The sequence below is a fragment of the Periplaneta americana genome, chromosome 12, assembly GCF_040183065.1.
Source record: "Periplaneta americana isolate PAMFEO1 chromosome 12, P.americana_PAMFEO1_priV1, whole genome shotgun sequence".
Lineage (NCBI taxonomy): Eukaryota > Metazoa > Arthropoda > Insecta > Blattodea > Blattidae > Periplaneta > Periplaneta americana.
This window is the reverse complement of record NC_091128.1, coordinates 177531129-177552842: the sequence shown is the minus strand read 5'-3', so window position 1 is coordinate 177552842 and position 21714 is coordinate 177531129. Positions and strand designations below refer to the sequence as shown.

At 36.8% G+C, this 21714-nt stretch overlaps 1 protein-coding gene across 1 annotated transcript in view; it reads right to left on the bottom strand.

Annotated features, from left to right (window-relative positions):
* The window catches only part of LOC138711244 (T-box transcription factor TBX20-like), a 298047-nt gene that overhangs the window by 86267 nt on the left and 190066 nt on the right, over window positions 1-21714 (bottom strand). The window contains exon 3 of the mRNA XM_069842658.1: window positions 1285-1558. Within this exon, the coding sequence (XP_069698759.1) occupies window positions 1285-1558 (274 nt within the window). The remainder of the gene's footprint in view (window positions 1-1284; window positions 1559-21714) is intronic.

The window sequence follows — 21714 nt, the reverse complement described above, 5'->3', positions numbered from 1 at the left end:
ATTCGCCCATACGTGCTACATGCCCTGCCCATCTCAAACGTTTGGATTTAATGTTCCTAATTATGTCAGGTGAAGAATACAATGCGTGCAGTTCTGCGTTGTGTAACTTTCTCCATTCTCCTGTAACTTCATCCCTCTTAGCCCCAAATATTTTCCTAAGCATCTTATTCTCAAACACTCTTAACCTATGTTCTTCTCTCAAAGTGAGAGTCCAAGTTTCACAACCATAAAGAACAACCGGTAATACAACTGTTTTTATAAATTCTAACTTTCACATTTTTTGACAGCAGACTGGATGATAAAATCTTCCAACCGAATAATAATAGACATTTCCCATATTTATTCTGTGTTTAATTTCCTCCCGAGTATCATTTATATTTGTTACTGTTGCTCTAAGATATTTGAACTTCTCCACTTCTTCAAAACATAAATTTCCAATTTTTATATTTCCATTTCGTACAATATTCTCGTCACGAGACATAATCATATACTTTTTTCTTTTCGGGATTTACTTCCAAACCTATCTCTTTACTTGCTTCCAGTAAAATTCCCGTGTTTTCCCTAATCGTTTGTGGATTTTCTCCTAACATATTCACGTCATCCGCATAGACAAGCAGCTGATGTAACCCGTTCAATTCCAAACCCTCTCTGTTACCCTGGACTTTCCTAATGGCATAGTCTAGAGCAAAGTTAAAAAGTAAAGGTGATAGTGCATCTCCTTGCTTTAGCCCACAGTGAATTGGAAACGCATCTGACAGAAACTGACCTATACGAACTCTGCTGTACGTTTCACTGAGACACATTTTAATTAATCGAACTAGTTTCTTGGGAATATCAAATTCAATAAGAATATCATATAAAACTTCTCTCTTAACCGAGTCATATGCCTTTTTGAAATGTATGAATAAGTGATGCACTGTACCCGTATATATTATGTTATTATTATTATTATTATTATTATTATTATTATTATTATTATATTATTTGTCTCATGTATTGTTCTAATGTCCTACTATTTGTAATTCTTCTTTGCCATTAATTGTTCACTTCACTAAACACTCTTTCACTTAAAATAGACAATATATCAAATTATCATATGTTTGAAGATTAGGTAAAGTTTTATTTAATAAATTCAAACTACCTCATCATACTAAAATTACTCCGACCCACCCTAGAGGCAAAAAATAAATTTGTTCTCGGGTTTTCACATCGGTCTCTAAGGGGGTGGTCTCTTAATAGGAGTGGTCTTTCAGAGAGGTATGCTAACATGTCAATTGTACTCACATGGCCATGCTTGTCCATCTCGTTGTTGGTGAGCTTGACCTTCTCGAAGGACACGACCTGCTTGCGCAGCTGCTCGCCGGTGAAGGGCGAGTCGGGGTGCATGTAGAGGCGGCAGGGCGCCGGGGGGTCCGCCTTGCCGGCCACGAGCCACGACGACCGGTGGTACGCGTACCGGTAGCGCTTGTTGTCCACCGGCACGATGTCCATCAGCACGGCGTAGCGCTGGTCCGGGCGCACGCCCGTGAACGACACCCGGCACGTGGGGAACATCCTCCTGCAACACCAGCATTTAGACCCTTGGTCCATCATGAATGACTTAGGCCCGGTTTTATAAATACGGTTAATCTAAAGATTGTTAAAACCCAAGTTTTAACTTGTCGCACTCAGAGAGTACGGGTGGGGGAGGAATTATCGAACCCGATTGAAATTACTTCTGGAGTCCCACAGGGGAGTGTCTTGGGGCCTCTTCTATTCTTGGCTTTTGTAAATGATCTGCCAGTTAACATCTTGTCCAGGTTTCGCTTATTCGCGGATGATTGTATCGTATACAGGGAAATAAAAAGTTATGAAGACACTAATCTTCTTCAGAATGACCTCAATAGAATAAACGATTGGGCAATAGCCAACAAAATGAAAATAAATTATCTAAAGAGCAAAGCCATCAGCTTTACAAGGAAAAGAAATAAAATAATCGCATCGTATATGAAGGGTACACGGGAAAAACGATCAAGGTCCATCAAAAATCGAAATTGAGTTAATAATGCTATCTTATAGTGGAAAAGAAGTACTATCATGTGGTCTAGCTAGTAATAAGAAATCATCGTTCTTGACATTCCACTACGTCAATTTCTATTAAATACACACATAACAAAGCATAAAGTGCTTAAACTTTAAAATTCGTTTTTCTCGAAACTTTCTAAAATCGACCTTGATCGTTATTCCCGTGTACCCATCATACGTTAGGGGGTGAAGTTAACAAATGTAAATACCTCGGAATAACATTTAGCAGCGATCTCTGCTGGGGGGAACACGTTACAGACATAGCGGGAAAAGCATGGAGAGCGTTACACTTTGTGATGAGGGTACTAAGAAAAGGTTCTGATAAATCCAAAGAGATTGCATATAAGTCACTAGTACGTCCAGTAATGGAATATGGTGCTGCATGTTGGGATCCTTACAGATTAGAACATATTAAGACACTGGAAAAGATTAAAAAACGGGCTCTCAAGTGTTGTCGGAAAAATTCACCATTAAAATGGGACACACTCACGGACAGGAGAACGCGAATTCGATTATGCGCACTGTTCAAAACATACAGAGGTGAGCCTGCCTGGAGAGAAATAAAAAATAGGTTGCAGCCGCCAAATTACTCTTCAAGGAACGACCACTCATATAAATTGAGGGAAAGAAGACAGAGGACGGACACTGGAAAGTTTTCTTTTCTCAATCGTACTATCAGGGACTGGAATGCTTTACCTGCAGACTTACTAAAGGCTTTACCAACAACCAAAAACGTATTTAAACATAGGCTTAAGGACCTTACTAATAGACGGTAATTATACACAGTATTTAAAGGGTGTAATTGATATTTTGTTATTGAAGTGTTGCATCAGTGAAGAATTATGTTGTGTCAATGAAGTAAGTGTGTTGTCAGTGAAGTGTGTTGTGTCAGTGAAACCTGTTCCTGTCAGTGAAGCTTTATAGTTTATAGTGGCAGTGCAAAGTATTTGAACAGTGAAATGTTTTTGAAGTGTTAGTGAAATCAGGATAGAATCAGTGAAATGTGTCGTAGTTCCAGTGCAATAAGTGAATTGACAGCGAAATGAGTGTAGTGCTGAAAGGTACTTGTGCAGGTATGAACATATCATACTCGTGGGTTTTAGTTCGAACTTAGGGTTAAGATACAAATCAGATTTACTTTAAATGTTATTTTAAATGATCGTGCTTCATTTAATTTAGGATGTTCCCTGTTATTATTATTATTATTATTATTATTATTATTATTATGAATCATTGTTATTATTAATTATTAGTATTATTATTAATTGTATTTTTTATTAATAAGTTTATTATTGTCATTATTGAGTGTAATTAGTTACCATTGCCACCGGATATATACCCATTGCAGTGTGAATAAATACATACATACATACACATACAAACCTAACCGTGAGTTTAATTCAACGTGCCGTATTACAGAGTCTCGGTTACGTTAAACCGTAGTGGACTACGATTGGTATTACTACTAGGAAAGAAAAGAAGAACATCGCAACTGTTTAATTACATTATTCATTTAAAATAACCGACGCTCGTGGAGAATCTTCATTAAGAAACATCTTTGTTCTTCGATATCAGAGAGAGTATCATAAAAAAACCGAAAGAGGACCAATACGGCGTACTTCAGTATGCTTGTCAGACTTAACCTCAAATAGTTTCTTAACGCTGGCTACCAACGTCATACTCCCAAACACAATGCAACCAAACTAAACCTTGCATGACCATCCCGGACGTAACTCCATACAGAATCAACTAAGTAATGATGTAATAATATTAAGTGCGTATTTTATACTTAAAATACGCAATTAGGGAAAAATTCTGGCGAATCCCTTGGAAAATTTCACGAACCCCTAGGAGGTTCGCGAACCACAGTTTGGAAAACAAAGTTCTAGACAATAACAGCGTATTGGTGGGACTTAATTCTTCGTTTGCTTTGAGAACCAGACCAGTCAAAGCAACTAAACGGTGGTATTCTCGAGTAAATTGGCTTTTAATACCACTTTCGTCGTTCAACCTTTGCTCCATAACATCCGTACGATCCCCGCCCCGCCTCTAAATAGACCCTGTGGTTGAAACGCGACGTTAAACAAATAATTGGCGCAGCAATTACCATAAGCCTGTTTATACTCCGCTGGCTTGAAGCTGAGCAGCGCCTGGCATGTTGTGGTTTCGTTCAATCTGTCATACACGCTGCCTGGAATTGGTTGTACACGACTCGGTGTGCTGTACAAGCTTGGATCTGTATATTTACCGGATATTGTATCTAGGACTGAAATATACTTCGACTTGAGACGTGTAGCGTGTCCCACTTTCCACACATTATAAGAATCCGACGGTGATATATCTGCGAAGAAACGCTTCGGGCTTGTAGTGGGTGTCAGGCTGATGTAACGAAATGAAAGTCGACTATTTAAATGAACGTGATAGATTATTACTTCAATTCTTTCATTCAACAATACATGGAACAAGTGCTGTCGAGAGAAAGAAAGAAGGAAAAGGGAGATGAAGGTTTTCTTAGGAAAACACATTCTAAGAGTACCCTAGGAAAACACATTCTAAGAGTTCCCTAGGAAAACACATTCTAAGAGTCCCCCAGGGAAAACACATTCTAAGAGTTCACTAGGAAAACACATTCTATGTTCTCTAGGAAAACACATTCAAAGAGTTCCCTAGGAAAACACATTCTAAGAGTTCCCTAGGAAAACATATTCTAAATTTTCCCTAGGAAAACACAGTATAAGTGTTCCTTAAGAAAACATATGTAAGAGTTCCCTAGGAAAATACATTCTATGTTCTCTAAGAAAACACACTCGAAGTGTTCCCTATGAAAACATATTCTAGGGGTTGCCTAGGAAAACACGTTGCAAGAGTTCCTTAGAAAAACACATTCTAAGTGTTCTCTAGGAAAACACATTCGAAGAGTTCCCTAGGAAAACACATTCTAAGAGTTTTCTAGGAAACCACATTCTAAGTGTTCTCTAGGAAAACACATTCGAAGAGTTCCCTAGGAAAACACATTCTAAGAGTTTTCTAGGAAACCACATTCTATGAGTTCCCTAGGAGAACACATTCTAAAAGTTCCCTAGGAAAACACATTCTAAAAGTTCCCTAGGAAAACACATTCTAAGAGTTCCCTATGAAAACACATTCTAAAAGTTCCTTAGGAAAACACATTCTAAGAGTATCCTAGGAAAACACAGTCTAAGATTTCCCTATGAAAACACATTCTAAGTGTTCCTTAGGAAAATACATTCTAAGAGTATCCTAGGAAAACACATTTTAAGTGTTCCCTAAGAAAACACATTCTAACTGTTCCTTACGAAAATAAATTCTAAGAGTTCAATAGGAAAACACATTTTAAGTGTTCTCTAGGAAAATACATTCTGTGTTCTCTAGGGAAATACATTCTCTGTTCTCTAGGAAAATACATTCTGTGTTCTCTAGGAAAATAAATTCTGTGTTCTCTAGGAAAACACATTCGAAGTGTTCCCTATGAAAATACATTTTAAAGAGTTCCCTAGGAAAACATTCTAAGAGTTCCCTAGGAAAACACATTCTAAGTGTCCCCTAGGAAAACAAATTATAAGGGTTCCTTAGGGAAACACATTCTAAGAGTTCCATAGGAAAACAAATTATAAGGGTTCCTTAGGAAAACACATTCTAAGTGTCCCCTAGGAAAACAAATTATAAGGGTTCCTTAGGGAAACACATTCTAAGAGTTCCATAGGAAAACAAATTATAAGGGTTCCTTAGGAAAACACATTCTAAGTGTCCCCTAGGAAAACAAATTATAAGGGTTCCTTAGGGAAACACATTCTAAGAGTTCCATAGGAAAACAAATTATAAGGGTTCCTTAGGAAAACACATTCTAAGAGTTCCATAGGAAAACACATTGTAAGTGTTCTCTAGGAAAATACATTCTGTGTTCTCTAGGAAAATAAATTCTGTGTTCTCTAGGAAAACACATTTTAAAGAGTTCCCTAGGAAAACATTCTAAGAGTTCCCTAGGAAAACACATTCTAAGTGTCCCCTAGGAAAACAAATTATAAGGGTTCCTTAGGAAAACACATTCTAAGAGTTCTCTAGGAAAATACATTCTGTGTTCTCTAGGAAAACACATTCGAAGTTTTCCCTATGAAAACACATTCTAAGTGTTCTCTAGGAAAATACATTCTGTGTTCTCTAGGAAAACACATTCGAAGTTTTCCCTATGAAAACACATTCTAAGTGTTCTCTAGGAAAATACATACTAAGAGTATTCTAGGCTCGAAGTTTTTCTACATAATTTTCATATAGGGACAAATTTTGAATCTATTTTTTTCTCTATAAATTTAAGAACTGAGATCTCTATGCAGAGACATATCAACTTTCAGCCATGAATATTAATATTGTCTCCTAACGCCGTATTTGCCCAGAGGCCTTCCTGGGCTCTGCTAGTCTGGCAGTATAATTATTCCAAGACACAACATAAAAAGGCTCATATTTCCGTCAAATGTCTGTCTGCACGAGGTGTGATGTCACCACACCGTGTCATGCTCGCCTGTAGAAGCCCGCTGTCGTGTACCGTCGCGGGGGACGAACTCTTGTTCTGCGGTCAGACGCCGCTCACGATGTCGGCAAGCTACAACTAGTCGGCGTTCTCGTGATGGACGAAATGTTTTCGTACATTTCCTAAACATTCCTGCACATCGTTCGCATTTCCCAAACAAGCTTTTGCCGGTCATGCATTTCTTTTGTTTCCTGCTTCGAGACTTTTGATATCCGTCGTCTAGGAGACACGGTCTGTACTGTGTCTGTTACTGGGTGCATATTCATAACGTGGTACACTGACAGGAAGGTGCAGATGACGAGAAAAACTCTGTATATCAAGTGGTATGGGCTTCAGACGTTGGCTGAAATGCGCTAATATTATTATTATTATTATTATTATTATTATTATTACTATTATTATTATATCATGGGTCATTTTACTACTCGGGAGCAAATTAAACGCAGAATAAATATGGGAAATGCCTGTTATTATTCGGTTGATAACCTTTTTTTATTATCCAGTCTGTCAAAAAATCTGAAAGTTAGAATTTATAAAACAGTTATATTACCGGTTGTTCTGTATGGCTGTGAAACTTGGACTCTCACTTTGAGAGAGGAACAGAGATTAAGGGTGTTTGAGAATAAGGTTCTTACGAAAATATTTGGGGCTAAGAGGGATGAAGTTACAGGAGAATGGAGAAAGTTACACAACACAGAACTGCACGCATTGTATTCTTCACCTGACATAATTAGGAACATTAAATCCAGACGTTTGAGATGGGCAGGACATGTAGCACGTATGGGCGAATCCAGAAATGCATATAGAGTGTTAGTGGGGAGGCCGGATGGAATAACACCTTTGCGGAGGCCGAGACGTAGATGGGAAGATAATATTAAAATGGATTTTAAGGGAGGTGGGATATGATGGTAGAGACTGGATTAATCTTGCTCAGGATAGGGACCAATGACGGGCTTATGTGAGGGCGGCAATGAACCTCCGGGTTCCTTAAAAGCCATAAGTAAGTAAATAAAAGATTATCACGTTAAAGGTAAAATAAACAACAGACCTATGTCTTAAACGACGGTTATGCATATTATCGCTTTTAAGAGTTATATAACTGTACAGATATTAGCAAACAATTCCATGAAGGGGAATGAAATTAATTTTAATTTGTACTTGAATTTTGGTATTGTTCAACACTCTGACATGATCAGAGAGGGAATTCCAGAGCCGTGGAATGGATATACTGAAAGATGGTTTGTGCAAAGGACTACAGAGGAAGTACCGGGTTCGAGGTAGTGAAAGGAAAACAAAACTAGGTATTATTATTATTATTATTATTATTATTATTATTATTATTATTATTATTATTATTATTATATCATGGGTCATTTTACAGTTGCTCTTGTAACAAGTGTCTGCGTTGTATAACAATCAGGTCGCAGCTGCTGCAGATGTTGCACATAGTGTCCACTGCATTAACAGATCCTCACGCGGTGTGTGACAAGTTGAGCACTGTTGCTTTTCTAACCTGGTGAAAATTCTTTCATTCACGTATAATATCTATGTTTAGTGACTTCGGTTTGAGGAATGAAATAGTAATATAAGTTACAAGAGCGGTATGTTGACGTTTTCATGGTCGAGGAAAAGATTGAAAAAGCGAAACGCAGTTGAGCTTTTTTAATTTCCGAGAACATGAAAACAAACATACCGCTCGTGTATCGTACATTATTTTGTGTGAAGATCGTTTATTACATACCTGAAAGACGAATTTCTAATTAGTTGCAATGAAATCTCCATCTTAGTTTCTGTTTAATGACGGCAACTTCGGAAAACCAAAATATCTTTCTTCAACATTGTTGCTATAAATTGTTTTCTTTGTTTACTTTACTCCAGCAGGCCGTGATATACGTCTGTATTTTTTTCCCCCAGTCTATAATGAGAACTTAAAACAAACGGTAAGGTTATGTAATGATTTATTTTTCATTTTAATATTTTAACAATATTGTTTATATAACATATTGCAGTAATAACATCCGCATCTGGAATCTTGTTGATTTTTTCACGGCTTTCTTAATGTTACTTGTATCAGGAATGCAATAAGTTTCGTGGAGTAGTAGACTTTACTTAATTTTTGCAAATATTTAAAAACAATAATTAGCATTGCAATTTAGGTGGAATTGCAGTGGTAAGTTTCCAATTTATAATTATTACTATGTTAAATGTCTCTAAAAATAATATGTTAAAAGCCTAAAGCAGTAAAATGAATGTCGCGCTTAAGCGGTAAGAAGAGGGAAATTGTTATGTGTGTTACGTTGGGAATACTGAATGTGGTATTTCACACTTACCGCGTATTGGTTCTGTGCGGAAAACAAGCAAATACGCACGATCTCGCACAAAATAACTTTGCGTGAACTGATGAAAGAAAAATTAGTGGTCCACACCTGTGCAGCAACTGCTAGCGCGTCTGGCTGCGAAACCAGGTGGCCCGGGTTCGATTCCCGGTCGGAACAAGTTACCTGGTTGAGGTTTTTTCCGCGGTTTTCCCTCAACCCAATATCAGCAAATGCTGGGTAACTTTCGGTGCTGGACTCCGGACTCATTTCACCGGCATTATCACCTTCATCTCATTCAGACGCTAAATAACCTTAGATGTCGATAAAGCGTCGTAAAATAACCTACTAAAAAAAAATTGTGCACGAGAAATAAACACGCCAGTGGATCAGTGAATTATAAAGGAACGAGTAACACTGTTAAAATAATGTCTGTTATTTTCTGTTGAGTTCAACAAAATATAATCATGAACACATTGTGGAATATAACAGCGGTGTAGGAGTTAAAGGACAGGTCACATGCTGGGGCGTGTGTTAGCTTGAATCACATTTGGGTTAATAGTTGGCTTTTATCGAGGTTTTCTTCAACTGTAAGGCCAATGTGAGGTAACCTCGTGGTGAATGCTCAGGCTGACCTCTACAGAAAACCATTTCGCTATCGCCAATATCGTTCTACAAAGGAATTTGACAATGTTACATTTGAGCTGTTCAGAGCAGAAGTGGTGTAAGTCAAGAATGGGTAATGAGGGTTAAAGTAAACATTCTGTAAAATACAGCGCAAAGTAGCAATTAATATTCAATTTATTTAAACTATTAGTAGTCGGTGAATAGCACGAAGAACATATTAATTACAACTTTGCGCTGTATTTTGCAGAATTTTTACTTTAAACCTCATTATCCAATTTTGGCTTACACTATTTTTGCTCTGAACGGCCCAATTATTACGTTCAAAGTTCTGCGCACTTAAAGGACAAAACTAAAATTCTTTCAATAATTTATTATCGTAATACACTGCCCTCTTAAATCGACTCAGCATATTGGGAATTAAATCAATGATTTTCCCAAAACACGCTACAAAATATTTCGTATAAAACAATATGAAGCTGTGTTGGAAAGAGTGGATGAAGAAAGAATGATGCTGAAACTGATAAGGAAGAGAAAAAGGAATTGGCTGGGTAACTGGCTGAGAAGAAACTGCCTGCTGAAGGATGCACTGGAAGGAATGGTGAACGGTTCCAGAGTTCTGAGCGCTGAAAGAGGCTTGTTTTTATAAAAGACGCTAAATTTGTCGCTCAAGTAATACGAAAACCGTTTGACTTTCGATAGTATATTTTTGAAAATGCACTGTCCTCAGCAACTTGTATAAATAGGGAAAAAATTAGAGTATATAACAAATGCGAGGTTTTTTACTGATCGATTTCATATGGAATAGCCCGTATAGAAAACCACACCCCTCTCCTCTCCATGCGTTACCTCATCTCTGCTGAGTATTATTATTGTACATAGGCTAACATTCCATCATTTTACTACGGGTGTATTGAGTAACCACGGCCCCATTGAGCCTCACTAATTGGGATGTCACGGCCCCATAGAACCCCCTAGTATTCTTGTTTCCTGGACAGTCCACAGGTCTACAAATTTATGCCCTGGTACTATTTCTTACGGCGGATTACTAATCCATCCCAATCACACTCTCTGCAGTCACAATGCCTTTGTGCACAGGCATTTGCCTCGTGAATAGCCTCCTAATTCGAACTACATGTAGACCCGGCCGCGACACAAAGATGCTTTTCATTGTCATCCCCGTGTGGTTCCTCCTTCGAATGGGGATAGGTCAATTGGAAATATTTGGAATTATTCCTCAGTGCATAATGATTCTGCATGTTCAGGCGCGGATCCTAATCTCTGCTACACGACGGTAGTTGTCTGATCCATCACTTTGATGTCCATGCCAGTGGCGGATCGCAAGTCAAACAGTCGTAAGTGGCGGATCTAAAGCATTTTTTGCTTGGTTATTTAACGACGCTGTATAAACTGCTAGGTTATTTAGAGTTGATGGAATTGGTGGTAGCGAGATGGTATTTTGGCGAGTTGAGGCCGAAGATTCGCCAGATATTACAAGACATTCGCCTTAAGATTCGGGAAAACCTTCGAAAAAACTCAACGAGGTAATCAACTCAAGCGGGAATCGAACCCACTTCAGATTAACAGGCAAACGCGCTAAGGTATGAGCTACGCCGGTGCCTATATAATGTATATTGGGGCAATTGATAAATATTTGTTGTGGGAATGTATTTTTTAGTCTTCTTCTTCCTGAAGTAAAGTTTAAAGTTTGTGTGACTGCAACCTGTGTATATTTCTTATGTAGCTTAACTTAGTATATAGTGTATTTTTTTCTATTTATTTCTATTATTGTATTTGTATTCCTGGTGTTGTGGAAGAGAAGACCTGATGACCTAAACTATTCCAGACTAAATAAATAAATAGATAGCAGTGGCGGCTCCTGCATATTTCTTAAGAGGAGGAAAGAAGTTAACAGCACTAAATGACACCTTCTTGAATGAAACATGCTACAAATTAGCTTACATGCACACATGAAAGACCAGGTAGTTTTGGAGTTGGCCTTCCCTTCTGTATAGCAATAATCTGTTCTTGTAAACTGAGTTTCCTAAATTGTCCAAAATATATTATGTTTTCACTTCCATTCATTGTTGAATAATTGCACAAATTAACAATTACAAGGAAATTCACAACCTCGCAGCATTTTTCGAGCGCACTACAGCATCACACGTGTTGGAAGAGACTAGCTACTAACTCGTAACCGGAACCGTTTTACGGAAATGGAAATGGGAATGGGAAATAATCTGAGGAAAGCGAGAACACTGCACCCACCCACGTGGTCTGTGTTGCCACATGTACATTTTACAAGTTCAGTATCACATGCTTTTGAAGAATGTCAGTTCTTGTAAAGTCATACTATCATTATTGTTCAAAGCTGCCGGTGGCCGATTAATGTTTTATGTTCAAAATGATGTAGTTTGGAGTACCTACTTTCAGTTTCAAATATATTTGTACAAAACTGACAACTTGGCTGTTGCCCTGTCTAGTGAACAATGAATAGAAGTGAATTTCAGGGGCCAACTACGTAAAACTACTTCTTCTTTGTTTTACATAAACCCGACTTTAACTTTCAAATATCCACGAAAGTTTCAAACTATGAATAGTAGCCTATATAAAGTGCAATGAATAATATTTTTTATTTATAATTAAAAAAAAGTTTACATGGTGTCTTTCATAGCGTTGCGTAATTTTTTTTTGTCGTGTCTCCTCCTAGATGTGTTATGGTCCGGTTGAATGCAACATCGTTAGATGGCAGCGGTAGCGAGCTTGCTGCACGACCAGTCGGTTTCTATTTCCCGCCCATGACTGATTCAGAGGAGGATCTCCTCCCTCTCCGTTCATTTACTTGCTTTAAAACTCTGCTTCTATCTCTGGCCGCTAGCGCGCTGTTGTCTATGTGTGTTAACTGCAGTAGAGGAGGAATGGAGTGCCTTTCCTCCACACAGACAATCTCGCATCTTTCTCACAGTTTTCTACAGCACATGAGCGCGCGTCGTTTAAAACTCGATCAACCGAGTTTTTCTTATAGCTGTGAACTTAAAAATTATCGAATCTTCCTCGAATTTCAAGGCACATATTTTATTTGGTATTTACTTTCAAAAGAAGAAAATGTGAGGAGGACGTTCCTCCCTTCCCTCCCCGAGGAACCGCCACTGATAGATAGATAGATAGATAGATAGATAGATAGATAGATAGATAGATAGATAGATAGATAGATAGATGGATGGATGGATGGATGGATGGATGGATGGATGGATGGATGGATGGATGGATGGATGGATGGATGGATGGATGGATGGATGGATGGATGGATGGATGGATGGATGGATGGATGGATGGATGGATGGATGGATGGATGGATGGCTGGATGGATGGATGGATGGATGGATTGATGGATGGATGGATGGATGGATGGATGGATGGACGGACGGACAGACAGACAAGTAATTAAGTAAATAAATAAATAAATAAAGTTACGTTTCTTGTTACAACTCTAGCCACTCCATAATCTTTTCTATCTTCCATATTTATTTTTCTATATCTGAAGTGTAACTTATCGTTGGATTTCCGATTTTTAGGCTCAAAAATTTAGATTTTACGCTCCTGAAATAGACTCAATAAATCTATTAAACATGCTTTAAAATTGAAAATGGGTTGTGAAAATCGTATTTAAAAATGTTTTCATCATACCTTACTCAAAATATGTAATAAATATTTCTTATATTTAACAGTATTCAGTGCCTCAAAAAAAATATTTCCCTTCAGAAATTACTCTTAAAATAGTATATTTCCCTAGCTGCCTATATAGGAGTATAAAATGGAATGGAATGGTGTGAAAAATTGAAGCATTATTTTATTTTATAAATTTACATTAAGATCCACTCATTTTAACCACATGTGCTTTTCATAATTGCACTCACAGTATACAACCTGTAATTTTCCCACATCTTCTAGACACAATGTACACTTCTTGTCTGTTTTGTGAAACTTGAACTCTCTCTTTGAGAGAGGAACAGAGATTAAGGGTGTTTGAGAATAAGGTGCTTAGGAAAATATTTGGGGCTAAGAGGGATGAAGTTACAGGAGAATGTAGAAAGTTACACAACACAGAACTGCACGCATTGTATTCTTCACCTGACATAATTAGGAACATTAAATCCAGACGTTTGAGATGGGCAGGCCATGTAGCACGTATGGGTGAATCTAGAAATGCATATAGAGTGTTAGTTGGGAGACCTGAGGGAAAAAAGATCTTTGGGGAAGCCGAGACGTAGGTGAGAAGATAATATTAAAATGATGGTAGGGACTGGATTAATCTTGCAAATCAAACTTTCAGGTATAACTCCCTGTAAAGTTGATTTGAATAATTTCGAGGGAAAAATTGTTGAAATGAACTTCACAGGGAGTTATACCTGAAAGTTTGATTTGCATAATACGCGTCACTGTTCGTTAACAGAAAACCACAATTTAAGTCACACAGAGTCAGTGTGCATTCAATGTTGGTTGCTTGACGGTTGTTAGCCCACTTTGAGGTCTGTGGATATAGAGGGAAATATTTGATTAATCTTGTTTAGGATAGGGACCGATGTCGGGCTTTTGTTAAGAGTACAATACGTGCTGTGTAACTTTCTCCATTCTCTTGTACAGTAACTTAATCCCTCTTAGCCCCAAATATTTTCCTAAGTACCTTATTCTCGAACACCCTTAACCTCTGTTCTTCTCTCAAAATGAGAGTCCAGGTTTCATAATCACAGAGGAGTATTATTACAATAGCGGAAAATTTAGTTTCACTGAAATGCAAACGTAAGACATCAGAATAAAACAGAGTTCGAACTTGAAATAAACTGACTACACTCTGGAAACAATTAAGTATTTCACCAGACATTCTGGAAGTGAGTTCATCAGCAACAGGAAGAAGTTAGGACACGTCACAGCTGTATGAGTGACGTCTGATGGAGTAGGCTATCTTAGTTCTGGCCAATCACACGGGAGTGTTGAGATCCTTGACATAAAATTGCTTAAGTGTCCGTGTTAGAAGTTCTAAAGCGTTCGAAGTAAATTCAAACCTTCCGTGACTAGACGCAAACGTGGTAATTAATACATGCTATGTGGACGCTTACACAGAACTGCTCTTCGTTAGATCCAAGACTGTAAACAACCGTAGCCGTCTGTACTCGGAGTATATGAAGTGCATGGTGCAAGGAATGTTAAGAAGTACTCTGATGCGACACGAACCGATCCATGACCCTGGTGCCAGCAATCATACTCTACTATGATGTTCTAGGAATTTAATGATTCTTGCCAAATTTACTCAGTTTTCTTCAGTTTATCGTGTGAAACAGAAAACAAGTACAAGATTCGTACTTAACTTCTTCACTTTATCGTCTTAAAATTAGAACTGAATCAAATTCTTCCGATCCTTTTTCCAATCATTGTTGCAAAATCGAAATCAGCTACTTGAATTTCTTCCTTCAATAATTGTTTAAAATTCTGACTAATAGCCAAGAATTTTGTTATAATATTTTCTTCTGTTTCTTTTTTTTTTTTTTTTTGCTTCCAAATCATATCAGATTAGGGTAAATTTGCCTAATTTCGTGATATCCCTAATCCCGTGATAAATTTTTTACATTGAATATCAGTCAAAGCTTTGTCATTCGATCATAGCGCCAGATATCTTTCTCCTACTTTTGAGACATCGGTGAACTTCCTAGCAAGATACACAATTCTGGGATATTTAGTTTAAAAACGTATCACGCAATTAGGGCTATCACGGAATTAGGCAACTTTACCCTACATATTTTTTCCATTGGTTTCCTGCTTATTATTTTTCTAACATCAGAATCAGGGTCCAGTTTCTCCAGCTCTCATTTTAAAGTAATCGGGTGAAGTTTAGTTTAATAGCTTTATTTTCTTTAGTTATTAACTTTAAATTGAAATTATATCAAAGGTTCCTTTTATCATCGATTAAAATATTTATTTACCAATCAAGATTCTTCTTGATCTTATTTCTTTCCTTTCTTTCAACAAATATTTTAACTACTGCCAAGTTTCTTACTTGATTTTCTTCCGTTTGTTGCTATAAAATGTAATCGCATTCCTTACTCTTTTTTCGTCGTCGTCTTTTTACTATTGTAGTTTTAAAATGAGATTCGAACTCAAAATTCTTGCATGATTTCCTTCAGTTTATTGTTTTAAAATGCAGTCAGATTCAGTATTCTTCATTGAATAACTTTCCTTCCAGTAATTGATCCAGAGGTTAAAGTAATTTACATCCAAAATAATAAGATATCTAATCCTAATTTAAAATTAAATTTCATAGCCTCAAGCATATAAAGTCATAATAGAAATTAAAATGTCATCTAGCAAAGATATGCTAACTTCAAAATAAAAATGTAACTTCCTTAACCAAAAATATTCACTTAAGTTTCGTAGTATAAATGATGGCAAAAATTAACAAATAAAAAATCAGAATTTTATTGTCAAATAAAGTTCCCATTAATTAACACAAATTCTTACTGCGAAAAAATTATATTCTTAATTGATTTTGTGTCTTTTATTACATTTCATTTTGAATTAGCGGTCGGGATCCTTACTTGATTTTCTTCCGTGCATAGCTTTAAAAGTCGAATTAGGTCCCTGATTTTCCCATGATTTTCCTACTGTTATTGCTTTAAAATTGAATCAGGCATCAGATTATAGTTTTATTTCCTAGATTTTCATTCACTAAATGATTAGTAGGCTGTCTCTTTCTTGATTTTCTTCTGAACAAAATAAAAATTACTAAATCAAATTTCCATTAATCAATATAACTTTTACTGTGAAAAAAATAGATTTTACTTGATTTCCTGTCTTTATTACATTTCATTTTGAATTAGCGGTCGGGATCCTTACTTGATTTTCTTCCGTGTAGGCCTATAGCTTTAAAATCCAATTAGGTCCCTGATTTTCTCATGATTTTCCAACTGTTATTGCTTTAAAATTGAATCAGGCATCAGATTATAGTTTTATTTCCTAGATTTTCATTGACTAAATGATTCGTAAGTCTCTTTCTTGGTTTTCTTCTGAACAAAATAAAAATTACGGAATGAAATTTCCATTAATCTGTACAATTTCTTACTACGAAAAAAAAAATAGATTCATACTTGATTTCCTGTCTTTTATTACTTACATTTAATTTTGAATTAGCTTGATTTTCTTCCGTGTATAGCTTTAAAATGGAATTAGGTCCCTGATTTTCTCATGCTTTTCCTACTGTTAATGCTCTAAAATCGAATCAGGTATAAGATTATAGTTTTATTTTCTAGATTTTCATTGACTAAATGTTTAGTAAGTGTTTTTGTTGATTTTATTCTGAAAAAAAAATTAAATCAAATTTCCATTAATCAATAAAATTTCTTACAGCAAAAAAAAAAAAAATCACTTTCTTACTTGATTTTACGTCTTTTATTACATTTCATTTTCAATTGGCGGTCAGGATCCTTACTTGATTTTCTTCCGTGTATAGCTTTAAAATCGAATTAGGTTCCTGATTTTCTCTTGATTTTCCTACTAATATTATTTTAAAACTGAATTAGACACACGATTCTAGTGTAATTGTCTAGGCTTCCGTTTCGTAAATATTTAATAAGTTTCTTCCCTGATTTTCTGTCTTTAGTTACAATTCATTTTGAATTAGCGGTCAGAATCCTAACTTGATTTTCTTCCGTATATAGCTTTAAAATCGAATTAGATTCCTGATTTTCTCTTGATTTTCCTGCTACTATTATTTTAAAACTGAACTAGGCACACGATTCTAGTGTAATTGTCTAGGTTTCCGTTTAGTAAATATTTAGTAAGTTTCTTTCCTGATTTTCTTCCGTGGAAAGCCTCGATTCCGCAGCAGACCCATGCTGGGTGAGGAATGCAATGCGAGCGCTAGCAGCAGGTGTGCAGGCGAGATAATTGAAGAGCGCAAATAGTGTGAAATTAGCACCAGCCAGCGGTGGGTGTGATGTCTGCGCAGAATTCCCGATGAGACGCCGTCCGGTTTGGTGCCATTAACACGAGTTCGGCAGGTAATTTATTAGTTCACAGTCTGCTACCGAAGTGCGCGCCGGCATGCGCATCTGCATGTAGATCGCACCCCCCACCCCCCCAACCCTGCCGGCTAAACAGCGTGGAATAAAATTATAATGCTCGAAATGCGCCTGTATGGTGCTCAACCCGAAATACACGTCAAGTTGTCGACTGCAGCGTGACCTATGAAACATTAACATAACATGGCGATAGAAGGTGCTCATGTGTAGACATCGATAAAATGTAATCCAGTGGGCTGTACATAACCGATCGCACTGGTTCGCATGCAACCATTTTGCTTCAGTCCCCCACTGTGGATGGTCACAGAGGCCACATTAGTTTCGTTTCATAACATCCAATTTTTTTTAGAAATATAAAGTTTTCCAAATTACTGGAAATGTCTATTTAATAAATATATTTTACTATATAGGCTTACCATTACATAATTAAGTTATTTTAAGCGAAAACATCTTTTTATGGTTATGATTTAAGGAGAGGCAGAGGTGAAATTTTCGAACAAAACTGAAGAAAAAATGAAAATTTGGTTTTTTCCATTTTTATTATCTTTATTTTGATATTCCGATGTTAGTTTTTGATTTTGTGCCCTTTAAAAGTATGAAATTAAAACCAAGATAACTGTATTACTATATTATTCCCATAATAAACTTACTTACAAATGGCTTTTAAGGAACCCGGAGGTTCATTGCCGCCCTCACGTAAGCCCGCCATTGGTCCCTATCCTGTGCAAGATTAATCCAGTCTCTATCATCATACCCCACCTCCCTCAAATCCATTTTAATATTATCCTCCCATCTACGTCTCGGCCTCCCTAAAGGTCTTTTTCCCTCCGGTCTCCCAACTAACACTCTATATGCATTTCTGGATTCGTCCATACGTGCTACATGTCCTGCCCATCTCAAACGTCTGGATTTTAAGTTATCAAAACCTCATTCCTTTGCTGTGGTCGTGCCAGAGAATCAGTCCTATTCCGAGGCTTATTGTAGGGATTCGTAACAAGCTGTTTTTTTTTACGGTGATGGGTTGTTAGCCCTTCGCCCAACCCCCAAGCTGGAGGACCACCCCTTGTCGGCTGTCCACGACTGCTTATTCAATATACTCGCAGCTACCCTCCATATCTGGAGGCCGTCTCCTCTATCCGCAACCTGAGGACGCGCCATGCCGTGGTGATAGGGACCCACCATAAACTAATACTTATCATTATTTATATACCTTCTCTGAACATATAAATAAAAAGATACATTGAAAATTTCTTACAATATGGTGCATGGAGCATTTTATATCAAACGATATAAAGTTTTATAAAATTATTAATATTTACAGAACTATTGTACTTAGAAAGTTGAAACTTGGTATGTCCATTACTAATAACATATTTAGTATCCACGATCAATTTCAAACAAATCGGATAAATTTTGTGGATTTTGAAATATTCACCTCTGCCTCCCATTAATATAATGTTGTTTCCGTCATTGAACATATCAAATATAATACAGGTTAACAACCCATCAATTTATTATTCATAAGGTCATACACTGCTTTATATTCACAGAACACTTACTTTAAAACTCTGTAAAAACATAGCTACAGTGTGATCCACAAGTAATAAGACAAAACAGTAGCCTATGTTACATATTTTGACATTTACTTACCTACTATCAATTTCAATATGTAGGCCTATTCTTTTATTAAATGTGTTTTTTAGATTTTAAAGCTTTGTGAAAACATATGATTCCATATATTTGTAATATGGTGCGCCATATTCTTACGACTTTCGTGTTCTAAATATTTATAGGCCTACATATTTCAACCTGAAGATGACCAACAATTGATCGAAAACATTACTTACTTACTGGCTTTTAAGGACCCCGGAGGTTCATTGTCGCCCTCACATAAGCCTTAGTTTGTTCAGTTTTGTGTGTAAAATTGTAGTGTACTTTGTAAATTTGTAGTGTTTTTGTAACGCAGTTTTACTCCTGGTTGAGTGTTAGAGAAGGCCGTATGGCCTTAACTGTGCCAGGTTAAATAAATTATTATTATTATTATTATTATTATTATTATTATTATTATTATTATTATTATTATAAGCCCGCCATCGGTCCCTATCCTGAGCAAGATTAATCCATTCTCTATCATCATATCCCACCTCCCTGAAATCCATTTTTATATTATCTTCCCATCTACGTCTCGGCCTCCCCAAAGGTGTTTTTTCCTCCGGCCTCCCAACTAACACTCTATATGCATTTCTGGATCCACCCATACGTGCTACATGCCCTGCCCATCTCAAACGTCTGGATTTAATGTTCCTAATTATGTCAGGTGAAGAATACAATGCGTGCAGTTCTGTATTGTGTAACTTTCTCCATTCTCCTGTAACTTCATCCCTTTTAGCCACAAATATTTTCCTAAGAACCTTATTCTCAAACACCCTTAATCTCTGTTCCTCTCTCAAAGTGAGAGTCCAAGTTTCACAGCCATACAGAACAACCGGTAATATAACTGTTTTATAAATTCTAACTTTCAGATTTTTTGACAGCAGACTGGATGATAAAAGCTTCTCAACCGAATAATAACAGGCATTTCCCATATTTATTCTGCGTTTAATTTCCTCCCGAGTATCATTTATATTTGTTACTGTTGTTCCCAGATATTTGAATTTTTCCACCTCTTCATAGGATAAATTTCCAACTTTTATATTTGATCCAAAACATCAGTGAGTTAAATTACCTTATGAATAGTAAATTGATAGGTTGTTAACCTGTATTATACTTGATATGTTTAATGACGGAAACAACATTATATTAAATCAAAAGTATCCACATAAACAAAATTAAATTGTCACTATAATCACTTATGTTCTGATTAGTGTAATCTGTAGCTAATCGGCGATGTATGCAATGGAGGGGGGGAAGGAACTGGTCACCCTACCCTATTATCTCCTGGTTTACTTGCCTTATAGTCCCTTCACCGGAAACTTTAACACCAAGGATCACGAAGTTTGCTCAAAGAGAATAACTTAATCTTAACACAAGACAAGAGTGACGTAGTAAGAGTAATCGAACCAAATCTTATAGAGGAACATGATCAAGATGGTGTCGTTTGTTGAGATTCATTATTATATGCCGAAAATTGTCTGCGAAGGTATACAGCACCCATGAACCTAAAAACGTTCTTCAAATAAAAAGAAATAGTGTCTTTGTATGTAATGTTCACCTACATCGGCGATGTCAGACAGGGACTAAACGGAGCGGAGCGCTCCACTAGACTAGTTGCGTGCTCCGGTATTTCCACAGACATAAGCAAGTTCAAGCTCCGTTCTAACTCCACAACTGGTTTTGGAGCTTACAACTCTGACACTACGACCTACATAATAGAACGTAAACAAATCGTAGGCCTGTTCCCATGGCAACAACAGTAAAAATTCTTTTCAGTCTACAATAACACCCGACATTCAAGTAAATCTCCGATTCTTTGCGTATTATAAGTTTATAATTATTCTCAGGATCAAGAGCTCTAAATAATTTTGTGTTTAGTATGCATTGTCAATTAATTCTAAGATGTGTTGTTTGTACGTTTATCCGTATATACGTAAATACTAGATCACTTATTAAGTTATTTTATTTCAGAACGGCCACCATGATCACATGAGTTCAATTCCATGGCCTTCGCTGCTTTCAACATCATGGTAAGTGTCGAAATAAATAATATTAGTCCAACTATTTTTTAATCTCCTATGATTCTGAATTAGTATCACAGATATGATTTACGAAATGATTCACCTGAACAAACCGGTTACACTATCTGAGTAGTATTGAAATAGCACATACTTCAAAATCAACAATAGAGAGGAGATTTTTATATTAAGCAAGCCATTAAGACGATTCAGAGGCAAAAATAGGAGGTACGAACTCCATACCGGGGTGTTGCATTCTTAGAACTAAGTATTTGATACATCTACGTTTCTTGATGCTTGAATCAGAGCCCATCCACGGTTTTGAGCTTGTCCGCCATCTCTGATTTCTCTGTGATGTAAGCACCGAAAGGCGTCATGGGACGATATCGATCTTGGTTGTAAAATATCATTGTTAATTTAGT